The sequence below is a fragment of the Sporothrix brasiliensis genome (assembly GCF_000820605.1).
Source record: "Sporothrix brasiliensis 5110 chromosome Unknown Cont21, whole genome shotgun sequence".
Taxonomy (NCBI): domain Eukaryota; kingdom Fungi; phylum Ascomycota; class Sordariomycetes; order Ophiostomatales; family Ophiostomataceae; genus Sporothrix; species Sporothrix brasiliensis.
Window position 1 is genome coordinate 1,032,810 of NW_024467140.1, and position 20,803 is coordinate 1,053,612.

A 20,803-nucleotide genomic window follows, 5' to 3' on the forward strand; every position below is an offset into this window, starting at 1 on the left:
TTTTGTTCTTCTGGGCTTTGATGTCACTGAGTGCATATAATTATACTTATAATTACCATGATCTACCACTGACAAATTTACATCCAGTAATGTATGTGCTATCTATTGCTTGATAGCCTTTCGCATTTCCTATATAGAAATTATACAGAGGCTTACTGCTATCCCCAGGTCATGTGTCACATTACGACGACGAAACAAATCAAGTATATCTAATATTTGAGCAGCCTTCCGCTGCAATGGGTATCGTTTCTTGCTATTGTATCCTGCAAGTATATCGCCAGGCGCCATCACCGACGCTCTATATCGTGCAAACTCCAGCTTGTCAATCATCTTCTGTCACCTCGTGATCGGTCCGAGTCTGATTCTGATTCTGGCGTTCGCCGATGTTTTTCTCTCCGACCGTTCGACGAGCCATTCCGTCTGTCACGTTCGTCCTCGCTGTCATCACTATCGCCACCGCCTCGTCGCCTTCTCTTGTCGGGCTGCCTGTCGTCCTCGTCTTGCCGATCGCTGTCGTAGTCTCTGCCGCCACCGTTTTGTCTCTGCGCTCCGTCGCTCTCGTCTTCACCTTCGCTCTCGTCGTCCTTCTTATCCTCCTCCTCATCCTCGTCCAGAATATCGTCAATGTCGCCCAACGCGCTCACCCGCGGCTCCAGCTTGCCTAGATCCTCCAGATCCTCGCGCTGCGGCAGCTTCCACAGACTCGTCGCACACACCCGCGTCTTCACCAGTAGGTCGTCCACAAACTCATCCACAAATGTCAGCTGTGTGCCTGTGCGGCCCTTTCGCCGCAGCTTGCGTCGGTCGGCCAGGTAGGGTTCGAGGGTCGTGTAGACGTCGGCGGCGGGCCGGGTGAGGCGGACGTAGAAGAGGGCGAGGGCGCGAAGGTACTTGAACTTGTCGCCGCCCTGGCTCAGGTAGGCCTGGAGGATGGCGTCGTCGGGCGCGAGCTGCAAGAGCTTGAGCGCGAGGCACAGGAACGGCGTGGGCTTCTGGGTCGTGCCGGTGGTGCCGCCGATGCAGCTGACGTGCTCGACAACGCGGTCGACAATGTCTGCCTCGTTGACGCCGAAGCACTGCTCTTTCCAGAAGTAGCTGTCGACGATGCGCTCGCGCACGGCCTTTTCCATAATCGTGGCCGGGTTGAGGCCGTTGGGCGCGACCGAGACCGACGACCCGCGTTCGTCGAGGAAGCGGCGCTCGTCGGCCTGGTGGAAGTCACCGGACCGGGACATTGTGAATGTGGGTATGTGCGCAAGCACCGTGGTTTCGGCGTGCACGAGTGAAGGGCGGATGCGTGAGTAAGGGCGCGTCGGTTCGAAAGGAAATAATTGAAGATGATTTTTTGGTGACGTTGTGGCGCTGGAGCTGTAGCTGTGCTAAACGCCACTTCAAGAATTGTGGTGATTGGGTGGGGGTGCTTCGGTGCTTATCGATAGTTGCCCGGCCATTTGCGTAAATAAAGGCGCAATGACGAGCCGCCACCACCACTTTAATATATCGGGTAGCGACATGGACGAGGGCGCGCGCCGCTCGCACAATCGTTTTGTGATCGACGGCATTGACTGATAAACGAGCTGTTCTTTTTGGCAAGCAAAAGCGCGGCTGGAGACACGCTGGACATACCTCACTTTTGCGACACGACATTTTGGCTGTTTCTTGTCTCTCTGCAACCACGATTTTACTACAGCAAAACGACATATGAACGATATTAGACGATAACTTTAATTTCGCAGACGGTAGATGCAGGCGGATGGTTGAGAATGCTCTTAACGTCGTCACAAGTCTCGGTCGCGGTCTCGGCGAGCATTGGTAGGTGCATCGAACTCGGCGACGCCCGTTGACGCACATTCCAGTTGTTTGTCATCCTCTAACCCACGCGACCAGTCATTCTGTGCACTTTTGCCCTTTTCATCAGCGGCTATGTCTTGCAACAGCGCACGCTGTGGCAGCTGCGGCAGTCGATTCGCATGCCGAAACCCGAGCCTCCCAAGATCTTTTTGCCCGACCGCTTCAACAAGATGACGACCGAGCTGGCCGACGGAACGATTCTGACGATTGAGACCGACGTGGACGAGAGCGGCAACGCGATTATTGTCGCAGACAACGCCCCGAGCCAGAGCCAGGCAAGCCCGCTGGTCGGCGGGCCCAAGAACAAAGACCACAATGACATTGTCGTGGAGGTGACGCCGAGCCGACGAGGATCCGAGGACCAGATACAGCAACGGTTAGCAGACGGCAAGGCACAGAGAGAACAAAAGGCCGACGATATGGGCGTTGTCCCAGAAGAAGTGAAGCAGAAACAGAAGCAGAAGCCGACGTCGAAGCCCGTCAGCAAGGCCGAGCGGCGGCGACTTATCAAGGAGGAGCTGATGAAAATGGGGGCAAACGAAAAGCCCAACTACTATCAGCGGCGACTGCACTGATTTCTTGTTGGCGGCAATCTCTTTACGACCAGTATTGGCTTGTGTTTCGGCGGCTGCTTTGTTTTCCCAGTTCACTACGGGTTTGCTTTACTTTGGGTTTTACGGCGATTTCCACGTCACGCGCGACTTGTATTATTATTTGCTCTCTTATTTGGATATACGGTTTTGGATTTGCAGTTTTTGGACATATATGCTTGTCACTCGAAGCAAGAATTATCTGTTTGTTTTGTTCATTTTCGAAAATCAGTATGAAATGCGACATGTGAAATGTGACCAGTATGGGATACGCCAATATCGCTGTAACGGAGCTGTAGAGCTAACGAAATCGACCCACTCCATTAGCATCACCAGTTTTTGGAAACCTCGTGCGATGTCGACCTAACGAATGTAACCCCACGGCGACCCATTGGCAACGCAATTGTTGGTTCAATCGCCTCGGCACGCCTCTCGACCATGAATCCGATAATACCACAACGAATATGGCAGCCTGCAGTGCGGCGCTTTGCCACCACGGCTACCAACAGCGAAAAGCCAGCAGCGACCGGGATCTGCCGTCGCTCTCTCAGTACCACCTCAGCGTCGGCAGCTTCCTGGGCACGGCCCTGGCAAGGTTCGGCACCCATGTCGACACCATGTAGGCAATGCCTGCGCCAGTTAACGTCTGGTCGCACTGCTCGCCGCGCGGCGTTACGCTCCACGTCCTTCTCCACGGTCGCCGCCCGCCGCGGGTCACAGCAGCAGCGACCCGGCGACGCCGCCGAGCCTCTGCAGCCGGCCGACGACCCCAACTTTACGTCCATCCTCGACAACCCGCCCGAGCTCGTGCGGTCGGGCGGCCGGCGGCACGGCCCCGGTCTCATTGTCCTGGCCCTGATTCCCATCACGGCCTTTGCCCTCGGTACCTGGCAGGTCTTCCGTCTGCGATGGAAGACGGACCTGCTGGCCAAGTGCGAGGACCGCCTCGTGCGCGCACCCTTGCCGCTCAACCCGCAAAACGTTGCCGATGCCGTGGCGCACAGCCGCGGCGGGTCGGCGGAGAGCGTCCAGGGCGGCGGCGGTGGCGGCGCCAGCGATTTTGATTATCGCCGCGTCGTGGCCGTGGGCACGTTCCGGCACGACCAGGAGATGCTCGTGGGCCCGCGCGTGCGCGACGGTGTAGCAGGCTACTTTGTGGTGACGCCGCTGGAGATTGTGGATGCGAGGAACCCAGAGGCTGCGACGGAGACCAAGACGACGATCCTCGTCAACCGCGGATGGATCTCGCGCGAGCAGCGGAGCCAACGGGCCCGGGCGCGTGTGGGTGTGGGTGCTCTGCCACGTGGGCTGGTCCGCGTGGAGGGCATGCTGCGGGCGCCGTGGAAGCGCAACTTCTTCACGCCTGAGAACCGGCCGGACAAGGGCGAGTTCTACTTCCCGGACGTAGAGGGCATGGCCAAGCTGACAGGCAGTCTGCCGGTGTGGGTGGAGGCAACAATGGGTACGTAAATTCATGCTGCATTTGTGGGGTATCAATTTGCTAGGAACGTTATGCTAACGACGTGGCAGAGCCGGATCTGCTGCAGGTGTACGATATGGAGGCCAAGGGCGTTCCCATTGGCAAGCCGGCCGAGGTCAACCTCCGCAACAACCATGCCCAGTACATTTTCACGTGGTATGTCCGCGTCTCTTCCTTCACCGGCATCCTCTTTCCTGACTAACTCCTCCTACAGGTACAGCTTGTCTCTGGCGACCGCCATTATGCTGTGGATGGTTGCCAAGAAGCCGGCCTCGGACATCAAAAAACGGGTCCGTCTGAACAAGAACTGGTAGACAACGAGCGCCGTCTCGGAAAGTGGACGACTGTAATAGAATACCAAAAAGAACTTGACTCTCTCTCACCCATTGCTCGAGATGATCGCAAATGCCCCAAGACGTCTGTTCATGTGACGTCATGCGCCCTTTTATTTCCTATCCGGCCCGGCCCCGACGAAAGCCGCCGTGTGGGTTTCTTCTGCTGGCGCCGTTTCAATGCGGGTGCATCGGGAATCATGCGCAGCTCTTGTAAAAGCTCTCGCGGCAACATACGTTGTGCCAACGAGAATGGCGTGACTGCCGAGTTCACTTGCCGTTGTCTATAGAGAGTTAGTGACAAAATAAAGGAACAGTAAAATAGTAGTCAAATAGGACGGCGTTTCTACACACCTTCGCATCAAAAGAAGCACATCGCTCTCGTCAATCGTTTTGCGGCCTGCGTGCTTTGCGTACCGCTGCAAATCGACGCCCACTTGCTCAAAGAACCAGTCCGATGCGGTGCTCAGAGCCGCCACCGTCTCCCGGCTGAGCTTCGCCTTCCCCGGTCCAGCTGCACCGGACCTCTGGGCAAAAGTCTGTGCAATGCGCTTGATCACGCCTACAGGCAGCGACGGGTACGCGATGCCATGGGCAGACAGTTTCATCCGTTTTCCTGCTCCACGCGCAACGGCGACCGTTTCTTGCCCGCTTCCAGTGACAACCGAAGCCTTTGCAGCAGCATTGTGATCTAAGGCGGCCACACCTTCAGCGTCATTCTCGTTGTTGGAGTCCGACTCGTCCCAGAAGTTTCCGCCGTTTTCGTTGCCACCGCCATAGTCGTCAAAGTTGTTATCAAGGTTGGTATCCATCGCGGCTCCAAAGTCCTCCGCAACAGCGTCATGGTTGTTGTCCAGCAGACCGGGCTCGTTTTCACCGTCGCCTTCCAGCAAGAGGGTACCCAAAGTCCGGTCGGGCGACTGCTGGCCCAGCATAAACGTAGTCTCGTTGCCGCCGTCCAGGCCCAGGTCGACCACGCCAAAGCCGCTCTCGCGGCCGTCTGCGCCGAGTCGCGCCTCATGCTGCTCGCCCGTATCCGAGTCAACACGCTCAAACGTCATGTCTGCCGACTCGCCGGGCAGCAGGTTATCGAATGCGCCTTCCGGGAAGAAAGCCGACTGTTGGTCGAGCCGTCCAGCAATGTCGTCGTCGCCGCCGCCACCGACGCCGTTGCCGCCACCGTCCGCACCACGGCCAAACTCGTCCATGTAGTCGCTCATGCGCATACTGCCAAGACTGCTGCGGACGCCCAGGCTTGCCCTGGAAAACCGCCGCGCCTGCAGCAGCTGCTCTTGCGTCGCCGCCCGCCGCGCCAGCTCAATCGACCGCATCGTGAAGTTGGCCAGGTCGGCGTCGGCATCGGCTTCGGCGTCGTCGCTTCCGCCACCATTCTCAAGAATCAAGGATCGGTGTGGCCGCAAATCGTCGTCGTCGTCGTTGTCTTCGATATTGAGCGACATCCGTGGACGGTCCAGCGGCAGCGAGTCGTCGTCGTCGTCATCGTCCATGCCCAGGACACTCCGGATCGTGCGGCATCGCGTCGCCGAGGCCGTGCTACTGTCTGCCCCTGCGGCTGCCGCCCCCATCATGTCCATCTCCATGTCCACATCCAGCGGCTGCCGGTGCCGCCGGCTCTGCTGCGCGCTGCCCCCGCTGCTGCCCGGTGACGAGGACGACGCAATCGGCTGGGAAATGGGCGCCAACCGACGACTCAGGTTGCGGAGCAGGTCCCGCGGCGAGTCGCGTAGCATACGGCCGCTCTTGCGCCGGCTCTGGCGGCCGCCCGGTGTGAAGATGGCCGTGCGGCGGCTGTCGAGCGCGAGCCGCGCAGCACGCGCATGCGGTGTGCGTCCTGCGGTGCCCGGTGTCCGCCGATTGGCTTTGCTGGCGGTGTTGGGGGTACGGTAGGTGCCGCCGGCCGAGGCTGGTCCGGCGCTGCTGGGCCCGTTGTTGCTGTGTCGCTGTCGTCCGCCAGTGGTGGGTGTCTGGACGGCAGAGCCCGCGCCGTGGGTGGCGGAGGCCCCCTTTGGTGTACTCATCGCGACGCGACTGTAAATAGACGTGTGTTGAGTAGCATGCGCCGTGATAATTTCGTGGAGCCGGTGCGTTGTGTTGCATGCGCGATTTCAATGTTGAGGTTGGTTGTGTGTGGTTACAAGTGATGCTTCCCGTTTTGGGGACGCGTCTGACAAGGCGCGTCGACATGCCAGCCGCCACATGGTTTTAGTGGGGTGGCCGTTATCGCAGAGCGGGAAGGAGCTACATTTCGGCTTCCAGCAATTAGCGTCGAAACAGACCAAAGTGTAGCAGCAACGACCGACAACCACAAAGCCGGCACAAAATGGGAAGGTGCAATGCGGCAGATAGCTTTCAACTTTCAACTTACGACATCCAATACAGCTGCGATTGTATTGCGAGCTGCTTCCATTACCTGCTCCCCTGGTTTCCCTCCTTTTCTGTCGCCAAGCCGGACCTCTCGAGCCCCGTGGACGGGTCGGCACATTTAGGAGCAAACCCGTGTTTCTTGTTCCATTTTCACCTGCGGACAAATGTACTGCAGTACCCAACGTAAGACAGCTGTCGAGACTGACGTGTGGATAGACAGCACAGGCATGAAGCTGACACACCCAGGTCGCACCTATGGAGAGCACGTTTTAGGGACACTCCCGCGGTGTGGCCGGTGCCCATCACGCCAGAACGGAAGGGATCAGGCTATCCAGGCCAACAGGTCCGTTAGCTTCCTAAATGCGAACCCTTTCATGTGCTCTTCCATTTGGCCTATTATCATGTGCTCTTTGACTTCGTGCACAGACGTACGCTGCAGCCAGCAACCAAACATCCAAAAGACGCCCGAGTGAGCACAGGTGATTGGCTTGTCCAACATGCGTCTCTATGCGTGGGAGAAGCAAGCAGATGGAGGCCAAAAACCCAGTGGCCAAAAGGTCTCTCATCTCTCATGCATTCTACCCTCTACTCTCTGACTTTGTCGAATCCTCAATGTCCCCCTTGCTGTGTGCAGTATCTGAAACGGCCAATCATCAGCTCCTGTTTTCCGCCTTGACAGGCGAGCAGGCCCTTTTGTTTGGCCTTTGTCCTTCTCTTTGTTTTCCCGCCCTTCCTTTTTCGTCTCCCTTTTTACCCTCTGGCGCTGTGATCAGGCGCCATTTGAGGCACCATCTGTGTCAAAACATCGTGGTCCTCTGGCCACAAAGGGGGGCTCCAAGAAGGGGGCCAGCAGGGAAACATCGAAACTACTAATGAGAAGATATACCAACTACTAGGGGGTTGTATCTTACATCCATTGAAGTACCTCTCTGCATAATTTCTATGCACGGGTACTTGATTCACAGGCCGCCCTCTTACCGGCCCCTTCAAAGTCCGAAACACACATTCGATCGAAACGTCAGTAAGCCAGGGGGTGAGAGATACCGTGAGTGATGTACGCCGCCTCTGTCTTCGCTCTCTTTTGTGGCATTTGGTGGACGGCCCGCGACAACATGGGATTCTTACATTTTCTGGTCATTTGTGACAAATCCCATGCCTTCACTAGCCTTTATATAATTTTGTCTCCTTCTCACCTTCTCACCATCGTCCCCTTCTCCCCTCTCCCCTTCTCTCTGTAACGCTTTATCCATCCACAACGGGCCGCTTTGTTTCGATCATATGTTTTTGCTACTTGCCATCCGGTCGATCAAAGACGTGTCAAATCAGTGCACAAGGCCAGGCGAGCACGGAGGCCGAGCGCACCGGTCACTTTTGCCGGTGCGAATTGTCCAAAATCATTTTCACATATATTTTATGAGCACCGCTTGCCGTGTCTCTTTGCCTTGCGTGTAAGGCAGCTCGAGGACTGGCCTGTGATTTGGCAGTAACGCTGTCTCAGCCAGGTAGCTCCACGGGTGCTCAACGAGTTAAAAAGGTCCTAGGTCGACCCACATGTGCTGAAGCGCGGGCCCCAAATAAGATACAGCGCCGACCCGTAGCATTCCTGGCCAGTGGGGGGCAGGAAAGTCCTCACCAAAAGCACGCCAAAGCAACAGCAGCCAGTCCCATCGGCGGCGCCCCTTTTGTCCTCGCTCTAGCACCTCTCGACCCAGTCCTTGTTCCTGCCTAAGACGCGGCCTTCACCGGTCTGCCCCGTCCTATTTTTGCTCGTATTGTGTGGGTTGAGCGCTTGCCGTTTCCCCTCTCTTGGTCTACCCCTTCTTTCGTCCCTTCCTCAAAGCCGTACTACGGCTGGTCGCACCTACCTCCATCAGACGCACCCGTCACCGCCAACCATAATTCTGCCCCTTTCCGCCTTCCACTCTCCGCCCTTTTCGTTCACCTATCTCTCCTGTCTCCGTCTTCTCCTCACCTCTTCCTTTCACGTTCAGCCTCAGCCTCTCGTCGTCGATCACCACCGACATAATCACTCTCGTGTTTTTTTGGACGCCGTACCGCAACGACTTAGACGAAAACGCCCGCCGGCGCAACAATCACACACGCACACACCGCACAAGGTATGCCGTCCTCCCCGCTCCAATGCGTTTGTTGTTGCTCTCTGCTCAGGGCCGATGACGACAAATATCGCTTCTCTCGGAGCCTCTTGTCTTGCTGTCCATCCGAGCCCGTTGTCTCGGCATCTCTGGCTGTTCTCTCCGTTGTCTCTTCGGCTCTCCATTCTCGCATCTTCCTCGTCCCCGTCCCTTTCTCTCTCCTCTTCTCCCTCCGCCTTGCTGTCTTTCTGCGTCTCGCAGCTGCATCCGCAAGTCTTCCCTTTCTCTGATTCTTCACGCACACACCCCAGGCACCGATCCCTCGTCATGCTCCAGTGTTGCCATCGCCTGAATCGCCCTGCAGTGCAACCCACTTCCTGCTCATCCTTGGCCGCGCCGCTTCCCCAGTAAAAACATCCTTTAACCAGGCGTGTCAACCGCTGAAACGACTTGATTCCAGCTCTGCCTACAGCTCCATTGTGGACCTCTCCGCCTCGGCCTCTCCTACTCGCCTTCTTCGACGGAGTAGGGATACTTTTTGTTCCCCTGTGCAGATTTGCTTCTACCTTTCCCCTCTGCTCCACTTCGGCCATTCCCAAAACGTTCCATCTTCCATCGCCGTATCCACCAACAGCCTCTTGAGTCCTCGAGGCTGTTCGTGGCATTACGACGCATCATGCCTACGGTGACGTTCTTCTTCTTCTACGGCTGCAGCAGATTGCATGCTTCTCCGTTCACACTGGTCTACGCCGTACAAGCCGATCCCCTGGCACCTCTACTCGAGTGGCTTCACAGTGCTTCCACTCACCCCTGGCCGTAACACCACTATCTTACACTTTACCTAACAAAAGCGGCTCGAGCCACGTTTAGTGCACCAGGCGCCGCATTTACTTCCCCACTGTTTGTTCATTCTTCCGCATTTCCCACCCATCCCAAACCTGCCTCAGGGGGACTGTGTTCCCTGCCCTGTTTTTTCTTCTTCTTCCCATTGGACCCCCCATTGGGAACAGCCCAAGGAACGAAGAGAAAAGTACGGAGAGAATGGGAAACCCAGAAAATATGGGGGCCGCAATGGGATAAGACAACAGAGACAAGCCAAGACAACAAAGTGAGGTTCGGAATAAAAGCGAACCTAAAGCCGCAACGAGGAGAACTGCTCAAGATTACAGATTCGCGATTCGAGAACCTCTGAACTACTGAGCCTCTAGGCCTCTGATATTCATAACACTGGAACTATACTTGAATTCTAACACCACATTTTCTGCAGCAGTTCCTTCTTTTCCGTACCTAATATCACAGACCGCAAACTGCCCGATCGTCCACCGCCGACCTCTTTTTTTTCGCTCTGCAGCCAAGTTTGATCGGCTTTGCTCGACGTTACTTCGTTATTTCTCCCGTCCATACACATATAATCCGACCGAGCGAAGGTCGACTTCTACAAGCATCGAATTGCATTCTCGGAATTTCGACACTACATCGGCTTTCTTCCATTCTCCTCTGCGCCACTCTCGAACCTCATTTCAACGACATCGGACAACTTGGTGTCTAAGCAGCCTACGACCCGAAAATCAAGATGGCAGCTCCCGGTGTTCAGTCTTTGAAGGTGCGCCTCCATTCCTACCCATACGGAGCACCACAAAACGATACTCTAAAAACGGCCGCGGTGCAGACTTTTCAAAATCGAACAAACGGCTAACAAACCCCTTGTATGCAGTGTGTCGTGACGGGTGATGGTGCCGTCGGCAAGGTAAGCTCTTCTTCTTCGTCCAGCTCCGTTAGGCGGCTTTGCAGCACCGCTAATACTTTGAATTCGATAGACATGTCTTCTTATCTCGTACACAACAAATGCGTTCCCCGGCGAGTACATTCCCACTGTTTTCGACAACTACTCGGCCAGCGTGATGGTCGACGGCAAGCCCATCAGCCTGGGCCTCTGGGATACGGCCGGTCAGGAGGATTACGACCGTCTGCGTCCGCTGTCGTACCCCCAGACCGACGTCTTCCTGATTTGCTTCTCTATTGTCAGCCCTCCGTCGTTTGACAACGTCAAGGCTAAGGTATGTCATGCGTTTTCATGGCGGACGCTCTGTACCGAGACTGCGTACGACGAACCGAGTACTAACACAACACCAGTGGTACCCCGAAATCGACCATCACGCACCGAACGTGCCTATCATCCTCGTCGGCACGAAGCTAGATCTCCGCGAGGATCCTGCGACTTTGGAGTCCCTGCGCCAGAAGCGCATGGACCCGGTGTCGTACGACCAGGCGCTCATGTGCGCCAAAGAGATCCGGGCGCACAAGTACCTCGAGTGCTCGGCCCTGACCCAGCGCAACCTCAAGAGCGTCTTTGACGAGGCCATTCGGTATGTCGAACGAGACGTTTCCTTTTTCCCTTTTTTTACTACAAAATAGGTGCTAACCTCGTTGCAGCGCTGTCCTCAACCCCAGACCGGTCCAGCAGAAGCAGAAGAAGTCCAAGTGCTCCATTCTATAAACCAGTCACTCATGTATTTGGCTGATGAGATGATGTGCACGAACGACGACAAAACGACGATGCAATGGTGAAGAACGACGGCGACATTTACGGCGGCGATAAGACGAAGAAGAGCATTTCTGTCTTACATCTTACCCCCGCCTCTGTCCTTTATTTTTGTTGCGCCCGGACCGCGGGATCCCGGGTGCGAGTAGAGTGGATACCCCCTCCTTTTTATATATGTTTGATTTTGGACTCGACGTATGCATACAGGGCATGCGCCGATTGATGCCTTGGTTGCTTTGCTGTGGGCGACAAAGGCTCGTGAAGATAGAAACACTTTGAGCTTGTGGTGACAGGAAAAGAAGTGGCAAGCGGCAAAAGGTTCTGCCAAGGACGGGAGTGCTTGGGAAGCCCAGACCCTCGTGCTATTTGTCGGCAGGAACCCAGTGACTGCATTGTTCCCTGTTGCGTTTTGAGGCTTGGGTTTTGTTGGATCTTTGGCTTCTCTTTTTGTGCGGCACCACTTCCTTTCCTCTCCCTGTTCGCTCGCACCACTTTTTTTCACTTCTCTGTTTCATGATTTCCTCATTTTGCGCATTTTTTGCCTGTGTCTTTTGTGTTTCTTTTTTTTGCCTTCATGTTTGTTTCTGCTTACAGGTGTTTGTCATCTTTATGCGTATTCCGTCATATACTATTTTTCTGGAAATCATGAACCCTTTGATAGTCTCTACCTCCTGCTCTCTTATATATGACGTACATAGCCCCACAGCTTACAGTTCTCTTTGCTGTTTGTCCCGTTTCCTCGCATTGTGTCGCTCTTTATGCTTTAGATGCGTAGGTTTTCTGTGGCACAGATTCAGGATACAACAGCCGCCCAACCCGCAACTGTACACATATGTATAAATGGAGATAGCAGGGAAATGCAAGGCTTTTACAAAGGTACTATCGGAAAATAATATGACTTGAAGTACAAATGTTAACTCCAAATGGAAAACGCAAGGTCCCTTTGCGCCGCCATGAAAGACCAACCGCAATTGGTTTGTATAGTGCACGCTGCGCCAATTAATAAAACAGAATCGATATAGGCTTCGGGCCGTCTTTCGCCGTGTCCTTTTCGTCTGCGACATCGCCCTCGGTCTCGCCATCCTTGTACCGCGCCTTGATCTCAGGCCGCGACAGCCACCGCGCCACCGGCAGCACCGTGTCCGGCATGTCCAGCACGCCCCGCTTCTTCTGGTCAATGTGCGAAGCGTCCACCACGATCCGCCGCAGGTGCGCGACCGACAGCGCGCCATTGTCGAGCAAGTCTATGAGGCGTGCCGGCGTGCCCACGGCGAGCCCCGTGCGGTGCGCCCCCAGGAACGAAACGGCCTCGGCCAGCTTAATGTGCTTGGCAAACAGCTTGGCCACGGCATTGTTCTTGGTGCCAAACGCCCGCACCGCCCGGACCAGGTCGGCCGCGCGCTGGCCCGCCCCCGTCACGACAATCGTGTGCGGCGCGCCCTTGGCGTCGGGTGCCGTATGGAGAATCTGCTTCCCCTTGCCCTTGCTGCCCGGTTTGCCGGTTTCGGTGATGGAGGCCATGGCCTCCAGAAAGTCGGCCAGGTTGTCGAGCGTGCGGTCCTTGTCGTAGGCGGACGCGTCGACAAAGGCGGTCCGGGGCACGCTGAGGTCGGCCAGCTCGACCTCGCTCAGGTCGCTGCCGTAGCGCTTGGTCTGGCGGGCCAGGTAGGCGGCAGCGAGGTCGCCGTCCATGCGGGCAAAGGAGCGGTTGAGGGCGAGGTCGTAGTCGAGGTCGGCCTCGTTGACGGCGTAGGGGTGGTTGGTGTTGTTGTTGTTGTTGTTGTTGTTGTTGTTGTTCAGCTTGCTCTGCTCCTTGGCCCTTTGCTTCTTGGCCTTGAACTTGGCGCGTTTCTCGGCGGCACTCAATGGCGGCGGCGGTGTTTGTCGTTGTCTGGGCTTGTCCGTGTCGTCTCCCTCCTTTTTCTGCTTCTTGGGCCGCGGTGCTCGACGGTCGCCGCCCGGCGGCGGCACGAAGCCATTGACATTGTCGCCGCCGGCATCGTCGCGCTTGCGCTTGCCCTGGAAGCTCTTCTTAAAGGGCGGCCGCGTCGGCTTGGGCGGCTCCGGGGGTGGTAATGGTTGGCGACCCGACATGGTTATGTTGTTGTCTGCGAATGGTCGTCGGATGGTGGTGTCGTGTGTGACGTCTGGGTACAAATCGACTACTTGTTCAGTGTGTTGTGCGACGGAAAGGCAATGTCGATTTTTTTCTTAGTTCTGCCGGGTGAATTTTGCCGATCTAGAAGGCGGTGAGCGAGCTTCAAGGCGGTCACCAAAAACAATGGTCGCAGCCTACAGGGCTTCCGTCCGAACGATTACCGTATTTCCGGACCTCTGTACTAATTCTAGAGGCCTATTCCGCGACCAACAGCAGGCTTTTCCTGAGTCTCACTGTCCCTTTTATCCACAATGTCTCGATATATATCCCAATTAGGAAATTTGTTCAAGGTTCAAAATGCAGTGCAGCTTTCCTTATCCTTATCTGCAGCACTCTCTCTGAAGCCCTAGTCATGCTTGGTTAAATATCGTTTGAGCGCCTTCCAGCTTCTCGACATCAGATCCGAATTAGAAACCGCCCACGAACTTTAGCGAGTCTGTTCCTTGTGGCTCAACCACAGAGTTTTCCATGATGAGACAACCCAAGGTCATAAAGCCAAGACCGTGCTCGGATCCAACAGTAATAAATCTTGTTACCGGTATGATAGAGGCTGCATCTGAATCTCAACACCAGGCGACAACTTGGACAGCGGTCATGATAGCTGCTCATAGGAGTCGGCAAAAAAGGTGATGCTCGACCATCTGCTTTGTCTTAGCCTTGCGTCTTGAAGGAACGACGGGTGATCCGTTCACCTCTGGTGGAAGCTCCCGCGTTTCCAATAGCAAGGCAGCTTGACTATCGATCTGAAAGATATCTGATGCCTGGCACTTATCGATCGCCCTGCGATTCTCGGTTGCGATCCTTCCAGTTTCTTATTCGTTAATTTACCACTTCGAGACCCTGCCAAACCCGAAAAAAGCCGTGTCTCTCCTGGCCGTCTTGTAATTGTGATATTGTCGTGCTTCTCGCCCCAGGAGGCCGCTGTGGCCACAGAAGTCCGGCGCGGAGTCATGAATGTGGGCCTGGCCCGGTGCTTTAGGGGACCTTCGGTGGGGTTTCGCATGGGCCAGGTCAGGCCGCCCGTCAGTCGTGTGTACTAGCCCTATTAGGAAAGAAAAAACGGCCACGCACTACAAGTCGATGGCGTCAAAGACGAGGAAGGAACGTTGGAGAAACGTGAATGGCACCAGAAAAGCGTCCACAAACCCGCGCCGAATAAAATATGGCTGATTGCTCTTTTCAGTCATTTTTGAAAGAGGTACACTGCCCTGCAGAATTGGGGAAGAACATACGATTTTGCAGGAAGTTTTGGTCGTTTCTGGTTCATTTCGACGTGTTCCTCGGAGATTCTGTCGATTGTTCCTTCTACTTTGCCCTACGCACATCTTGCCTCCAATCGTTTTACTATTTATTACCTATTTTTTTCTTTTTTACGTCTTCCTTGGTGTCCCCCCACACACTTGTGACAACCATACAGGACAAATCCATATGGCCAAACTAGAGCTTCTCCTCTTACTTTTACTTTTCCTTATTCTATTTGTCACATCTTGTTGTCCGCCGCACGAGGTTATATAGTCCAGTCGTCATCGTGGTCATTACGAGCCTCTGTGTCGCTCTTTCCCCAGTACCCCAGCATCCGACTCCTTGGCTCAGTCGCTCTTTCCGTCTTGGCTTCGAACTTGGCATGGACTTGGCTTTGAACTTACATCCATCCCAAGCCCACATACAGTCGCTCTTTCCTGGCAAACAACAAACACTCCCTGCCCGTTAGGATATCAACACCACTGAACCAACCTAGCGTGCTGCCTTAGTCAGAATCTTTCGGGGCCGGTTGTTCTACTTCACTCCATTGACTCGGCCCTTCATAGAGCGAATTTGTTTCCTCTCTGCCATTCTCGTCTACGACCACGGCCACGGCCACGAACGCCTCCGCCCACAATGGCGCCCCAAACAAGTATTCCAGTGGTATGTATTGCCTCATACTCGTAGATTCCGTCTGGTAAACATGTTCTAATGCCCTCGTTCCCAGGCCGCCAATGTATTAGGCGTAGGTTTTTCTAATATAAATGATATTGTCGTGTTGCTTTCAAAGTTCCGGTATGACACAAGTGGATGGCGCGAAGCACAGCATTTGCTAACATGATATCTGTTCACCGCGCATAGACCATTGGCACAGGTAAGCCGTCCCTTTATTGCTCTCAACAACAGTTGGCTCGGTTTCTGTCATATATCATAAACGGTTGCTAACATGTCGTGACAGTGTGAGTACCAACAATCCGCATAGAATAAACCCAGCTGTCAAACTTTTGTGCTACGGCAAGATGACACCGTCGGACAAGACTCGATATAGTCGAAGTAACTCGAACGGCTACTTTCGTTTGCCTCTGAGGCTAACATACCTTCCTGTTTGTAGGTTTTGGTGTGTTCAGTTGATACCCCAGTACGTATTCCACGAGCAAGCGTAATGGTATCTCCGATCCGGGAACCCGGAATGTCTCACATCGAACGACTGCTAACGACACTTCAGAATATGGACCAACTGGCGGACAAAAAAAACGGACGGCCTTCCGGCCCTCATGATGTTCCTATGGGGCGTCTGTGGTGTACCGTTTGGTGCCTATGCCATCATCCAAAATTTCAACTATCCCATCCAAGTCCAGCCACAGGCCTTTATGACCCTCTGCGTCATTAGCTGGTCCCAGATTATGGTGTACGGGAACGGCTGGTCCGTCAAAAAGGCGACCGTCGCCGGTCTGGCCATGGCCGCCATTTTTGCCGGTGTCGAGGCCGCTCTCATCTTCTCCCTCCGGCCCATTTACGAACGCGGCAACGAGGCCCCTGCCATCGTCGTCGGCATCATTGCCTCCATACTTCTGGCCGCCGGCCTCGTCCCGCCCTATTTTGAAATCTACAAGCGCCGCGGCCGCATTGTTGGCATCAACTTTGTCTTCTTGGGCATGGACTGGAGCGGCGCCTTCTTCTCGCTCATGGCCCTCGTTGCCCAAAATACCTTTGACGTTCTCGGTGGCGTCATCTACATCATCTGCGCCCTCCTCGAGATTGGCATCTTTTTGTCGCATATTATCTGGCGCATCCGCACCCGCAAGCTCCGCCAGCAGGCCAAGGCCGAGGGCAAGACGTTTGACGAGCTCGCCGCCGAGATTATCGCCGTCAGGGGGGCTGACAACTTTCCCTTTGCCGAGCGGCCCCTGCACCCCTGCTTCTCGTCGGCCTGGTGGCGCAACCGCTTCATTGGCCGGTCGACGAAGCAGCCCGACGCACGCGACCCGGACCTGGAGACCGCTGCTACGCGGCAAAACGGCCATGACGAGAAGAAGGAGCAGGCCATGCCGAGCGAAACGTTGGGTGTAGTCGAGACTTTGGCATCGCCGCCCTACCTGTACGGGGGGCCCTCGGTTTTTACGTCTGCCGCGTCGACGCCCGCCATTGCAACCTCACAGGCCCCACCGAAGTCTGCCACAAGGGCCGACGACGTCTGCCGGACCCGATCGTGCAGCAACAGCGTGGCACCGACACAGTGGGGTGAAGTCGAGACCGACTTTGACGAGAAGCGGTAGGCGTCGACGACGGCCGACAAGGTGGATTTCATGCCGAGCGGACTTCCTGAACGGTTCGTTTTTTTTGGTTTCTTTTTGGTGTCTTTTGCTTTAGAATACTCCTGCTTTTTTTAGCATAGCGAAGCCTGCCCGGTTTATTGTCAGTTTGATTTTGATATGATTAGAGATATATCTGTCTATATTTTTAGATACGATGATTATTGTTTTGGCTACAGAGTAAATTTTAACATATTAACAAATTTGCAAAAACTTCTGTATTTATTTATTTTAGGTTATTTTATTAGGGTATAATGTTGTCGACTAGTATTATTTCAAAACTAATCAACGTGATTTAACTGAAAAAGTAGACATCTGTTCACGATTTGACATTCATGTTTTCATGATCTACTGGATTCCGGTTTAATTATCGTCACTTTTCCCCATGTCACCGTAACGTCGAGACAAGCCACTATTTTGCCAATATCAATGCTGCATTTTGCAACTTAAATAGTTGCTCCATCACGGGCACGGATGTTAGCAAAGAAATATAGGATTACACACTCCGAGTGCCAGGGAAGGATAAGTCTTTCCCGAAAAGCGAAGCGAGAGCATTTTTTGTCTATGAAGTCGGAATGAAAAGTAAGAAGATAAGCCAAGAAAGCCAAGAGGAGGAGAGCACAGAAGACTTGGTGTAGATTGGCTGAGACACGACGCTGATCAGTCTGCTCTTCTCCCATCGTCACGCAAATTTCCGAATCTAGATAGACACGACTGGTAAGTACATGAGACCAGCCGGCAAGCACTACGGTTGACTCACAGTTGCGTTTTGTCAAGTCAAACAAGGCCTGGGCCATCCGTTAGGTCCTCACGATCTAGACCTCCGTTGATCGAACAGGCATGGTACGGAGTACATCGTAATTTGCTTTTGTTCTCCGAACCGTGCCATAAATACGAAGTACGTTGATGTCGTAATGCTCCATACAGTCAACATCATAGGACCCGCGATAAAACGCACTGGCCAGCTTTCCTCATGTCTTCTGATCGCTCATTCACCCAGCTTCACCAGCATTTGATTACTTCTAGAGCTGAGGTGGCTCAATATCTCCTGAGAGTCGCCTCTGCTTTACAGAGCTACTTGGAATTCGTAAGATCCGAGGTAATCCTTTTCGCCTCCGTCCATACGATTACCCTTTCCGATTGCCTCGTCTGACCTCCCACGTCCATGCTCGCTTCAACACCCCTCTTCCACTTCACTTCCCCTCAGCGGAGCATTCTCCATACGTCCCCCAGAGTGCGCGTGCACTTGCAGGTGGCTCCAGAGGCTCCATAAGGCTGCGGGTCGCGGTTCTCCTGTGCCAATGATCGTGGCCTTGAACTTGTGGCCACAGCCGGGTCCAGAGGTGAGTTGTCGCTAGTCCATGGCTGTTTTGATTACCTTGTCTCCTTGTTTCGCCCCTCTCGCAACTTCGTTGGCGCGGGCAGTAGGCAGCTGGTGTATTTTTGCCACCGCGGGTCTTAGCAGTGCCTTGGCCGTTTCCCCTTTCCGTACGACTCGTATACGTTTTTGTGATCTCGTATGTCGGTGCATGCTTCGTATGTGTAGCCGCCTTCCTCTATTCTCGTCCAGTGAGCTGCGTTCGTGAGAGTTGGAGGCGGTTCTCCTTAGCCCGTCATTGGATTTCCGTCTCGACAGTATTGATCTCCAAAAACTGCTCTTTCCATTGGTTACTGCACCGCCGAGCTTTGCCATGTTTCACTATTGCAGTTTTGCGTGGCCTCAGTAATTACATTCCTAATTTACGAACTGCTCTTGTCTCCGTTTTCCACAGATTTCATATGAAAGCGCAGTAGAGCTCATCCAACGGGAACCTTCTCAAAGAACTGCAATCAACGGTTGCATGATATGACAACTGAGGAAGCAAGTGCTAAAAACATAAGAAAATCCCCTCAGCGTGGGGATCATTCATCTTAATATCACAATCAGAATCAGACAAACAAAACAGTACTGTAGAATGCAAAGAGTGATGGCAGCATGTAGTCGTGATACTTCATCTATTTTTAGTATGCTTGCTCGTCATTTTGGAGGTGTGACAAAAAATGACCAATAGGTGTGACGTTTGTTAACATTTCAAAAAAGAAGAGGTGGTCAGTGCTTTTGCTTTGGATCTTTCTTTGGTTATGATCGTTTCTGGCCCGGATTTTTTTTTTTTGGGGGGGGGGGGGGGGGGTTGTTTTACTCTTGGATACTTGGCTGGATCGTTTCTCAGGTCCAGCTCGGTCCAGCCCCCCATACGCACAGACACCATGGTGTACATCGCGGGGTTTCCAACATGCAAAGCACGCTCTGTACCGACCGAGCGTAGGGGAGGGCAAAGGCAGAAAAAAATACAACAGAGACAAGGATGTGAGGAGGCAAGGGTAATGGTGCAGTCGACAGTGTTAAACAGTCAACAAACGTGAAATACTAGCTGTACTGAAAATGCGAGCAATACACCATGGATGGCAACCAAGATTGGTTGTATTCAGAACCGGAAAAAGGCTGCTGGAGGTAAAAAGCGTACTTCGAAGCATGTATCGCTCCGGCCGAATTGGGCCCTGGGGCCATCCCGAAAAGGGAAGACGCCGTTCCGTACGGAGATCGGTGAGGGTTTTTCCTTTGACGGTCCCCCTTTTCTGTACAGAGTCAGCCAGACGACGTAATCCGTAGATTTCCATGAATTTGCTGCTCAGATGAGATGCAGTATCGCCACAGTCCGTCTGTCGATCTGTCGAGTGTTTTTGTCAATGGTCTCATGGCACTACCAAAATGTGATGTGTATAATTGGCATGAACTTGTACGTGCTCCGACTTAACACCGTTGTGCTCCGATCCGTGGAAGATGTACGTGGAACAGTGGAGATGCTATCTTTTCTTTTCGTTTTTTTTTTCCGATACTATTTCGGGCAGAGTACGACAGCCCATTCGCTACTTCTCGTCTTTCCTTCATTACTCCTTCCTTTGTTTCTATTCTTTCGACGTTTATTAATGGGCTGCCGCGTGTCGTCGACCTGCTCCTGCCGTTCCGTCATTCGCCCGGCAGGCACTAGTAGTTCGCACTTGCCTCGCTTTTTTGACTCGCCCTCCCTGCTTCTGCCGTCTTGTATCTCGCGCATCTCCGTGCCTGCCTTGCCTCGTTTCTCAGTTTCTCAACATGCATCTCCTTCCTTCCCCCCGGGTAGAGGTATTAGTACGGACTACGACAGCACGTTGCACATTTCTAGCCTCAGAAATCGCGTACCTTCCTGTCAGAACGGACGATAGAGCAAATGCTTCTGGTCTTGGGGCTTTGGGCAGTGCCATTGACAACGCGCTCCGCGAACTGTTGTTTCCCTTTTCGTTTCACACTGTCTCTCTTCAGGTCTTCCTCCGTTCTCCGTTCCCCATAGTTGTAACGGAAACCCCTGCCTGGCTCGCGGTCCCCCTGGATGGATGGACGCGCGGGTGGACACCGCCAGCCCAACCCTAACAAATAACATGAAAAAAAATACCCGAGGAGACAGGTCAGATAGAATCAGGCACAGACAGAAAAGACAGGCAGCCAAAAAAAAGAAAAAAAAAAAAAAAAAGAAAGAGGGCCTGTTATTAATTCCCTGGACCAGCTTAGTTCCCCAGTTGCGCGGCAGAACACAGGCGTGCCGGCCTCAACCTGTGTGGCTGCTGCAGCTAAAAGAAAAAAAATAAAATAATAATAAAAATAAAAATACCAAAAAAGGCAACGAAGCACAAAAAACCCGGTTCCTTTCATGTGCAAGGTCCCACTGGACACTTGCAGCTGAGATGCACGCTGCCAAAACTTCACATCGAAAGCGTCAACGCAATGAAGCTCGCCATAGCTT

At 53.9% G+C, this 20,803-nt stretch overlaps 7 protein-coding genes across 7 annotated transcripts; 4 read left to right on the forward strand and 3 right to left on the reverse strand.

The window, feature by feature from the left end:
* Positions 1–326: 326 nt before the first annotated feature.
* SPBR_05207 (pre-mRNA-splicing factor 38A) lies at positions 327–1,235 on the reverse strand (the record flags this gene model as incomplete). Its single annotated transcript, XM_040763484.1, has 1 exon — positions 327–1,235. The coding sequence occupies one exon, from the start codon at positions 1,233–1,235 to the stop codon at positions 327–329; it is 909 nt and encodes a 302-aa protein (XP_040615334.1).
* A 528-nt stretch (positions 1,236–1,763) lies between these two features.
* SPBR_05314 (uncharacterized protein) lies at positions 1,764–2,426 on the forward strand (the record flags this gene model as incomplete). Its single annotated transcript, XM_040763591.1, has 2 exons — positions 1,764–1,812; positions 1,888–2,426. The coding sequence occupies 2 exons, from the start codon at positions 1,764–1,766 to the stop codon at positions 2,424–2,426; spliced, it is 588 nt and encodes a 195-aa protein (XP_040615335.1).
* A 453-nt stretch (positions 2,427–2,879) lies between these two features.
* SPBR_05007 (uncharacterized protein) lies at positions 2,880–4,235 on the forward strand (the record flags this gene model as incomplete). The annotated part of the gene is made up of 3 exons (XM_040763284.1): positions 2,880–3,903; positions 3,972–4,077; positions 4,142–4,235. 3 exons carry the CDS (start codon positions 2,880–2,882, stop codon positions 4,233–4,235), a joined length of 1,224 nt encoding a protein of 407 aa, XP_040615336.1.
* A 109-nt stretch (positions 4,236–4,344) lies between these two features.
* On the reverse strand, positions 4,345–6,292 carry SPBR_08922 (uncharacterized protein; the record flags this gene model as incomplete). The annotated part of the gene is made up of 2 exons (XM_040767048.1): positions 4,345–4,537; positions 4,608–6,292. The coding sequence occupies 2 exons, from the start codon at positions 6,290–6,292 to the stop codon at positions 4,345–4,347; spliced, it is 1,878 nt and encodes a 625-aa protein (XP_040615337.1).
* Positions 6,293–10,304: 4,012 nt separating this feature from the next.
* On the forward strand, positions 10,305–11,228 carry SPBR_05201 (uncharacterized protein; the record flags this gene model as incomplete). The annotated part of the gene is made up of 5 exons (XM_040763478.1): positions 10,305–10,334; positions 10,446–10,478; positions 10,549–10,788; positions 10,865–11,097; positions 11,165–11,228. 5 exons carry the CDS (start codon positions 10,305–10,307, stop codon positions 11,226–11,228), a joined length of 600 nt encoding a protein of 199 aa, XP_040615338.1.
* Positions 11,229–12,272: 1,044 nt separating this feature from the next.
* SPBR_05122 (protein CMS1) lies at positions 12,273–13,367 on the reverse strand (the record flags this gene model as incomplete). Its single annotated transcript, XM_040763399.1, has 1 exon — positions 12,273–13,367. One exon carries the CDS (start codon positions 13,365–13,367, stop codon positions 12,273–12,275), a length of 1,095 nt encoding a protein of 364 aa, XP_040615339.1.
* Positions 13,368–15,950: 2,583 nt separating this feature from the next.
* On the forward strand, positions 15,951–16,949 carry SPBR_05162 (pq loop repeat protein; the record flags this gene model as incomplete). The annotated part of the gene is made up of 1 exon (XM_040763439.1): positions 15,951–16,949. The coding sequence occupies one exon, from the start codon at positions 15,951–15,953 to the stop codon at positions 16,947–16,949; it is 999 nt and encodes a 332-aa protein (XP_040615340.1).
* Between the last annotated feature and the right edge of the window lie 3,854 nt (positions 16,950–20,803).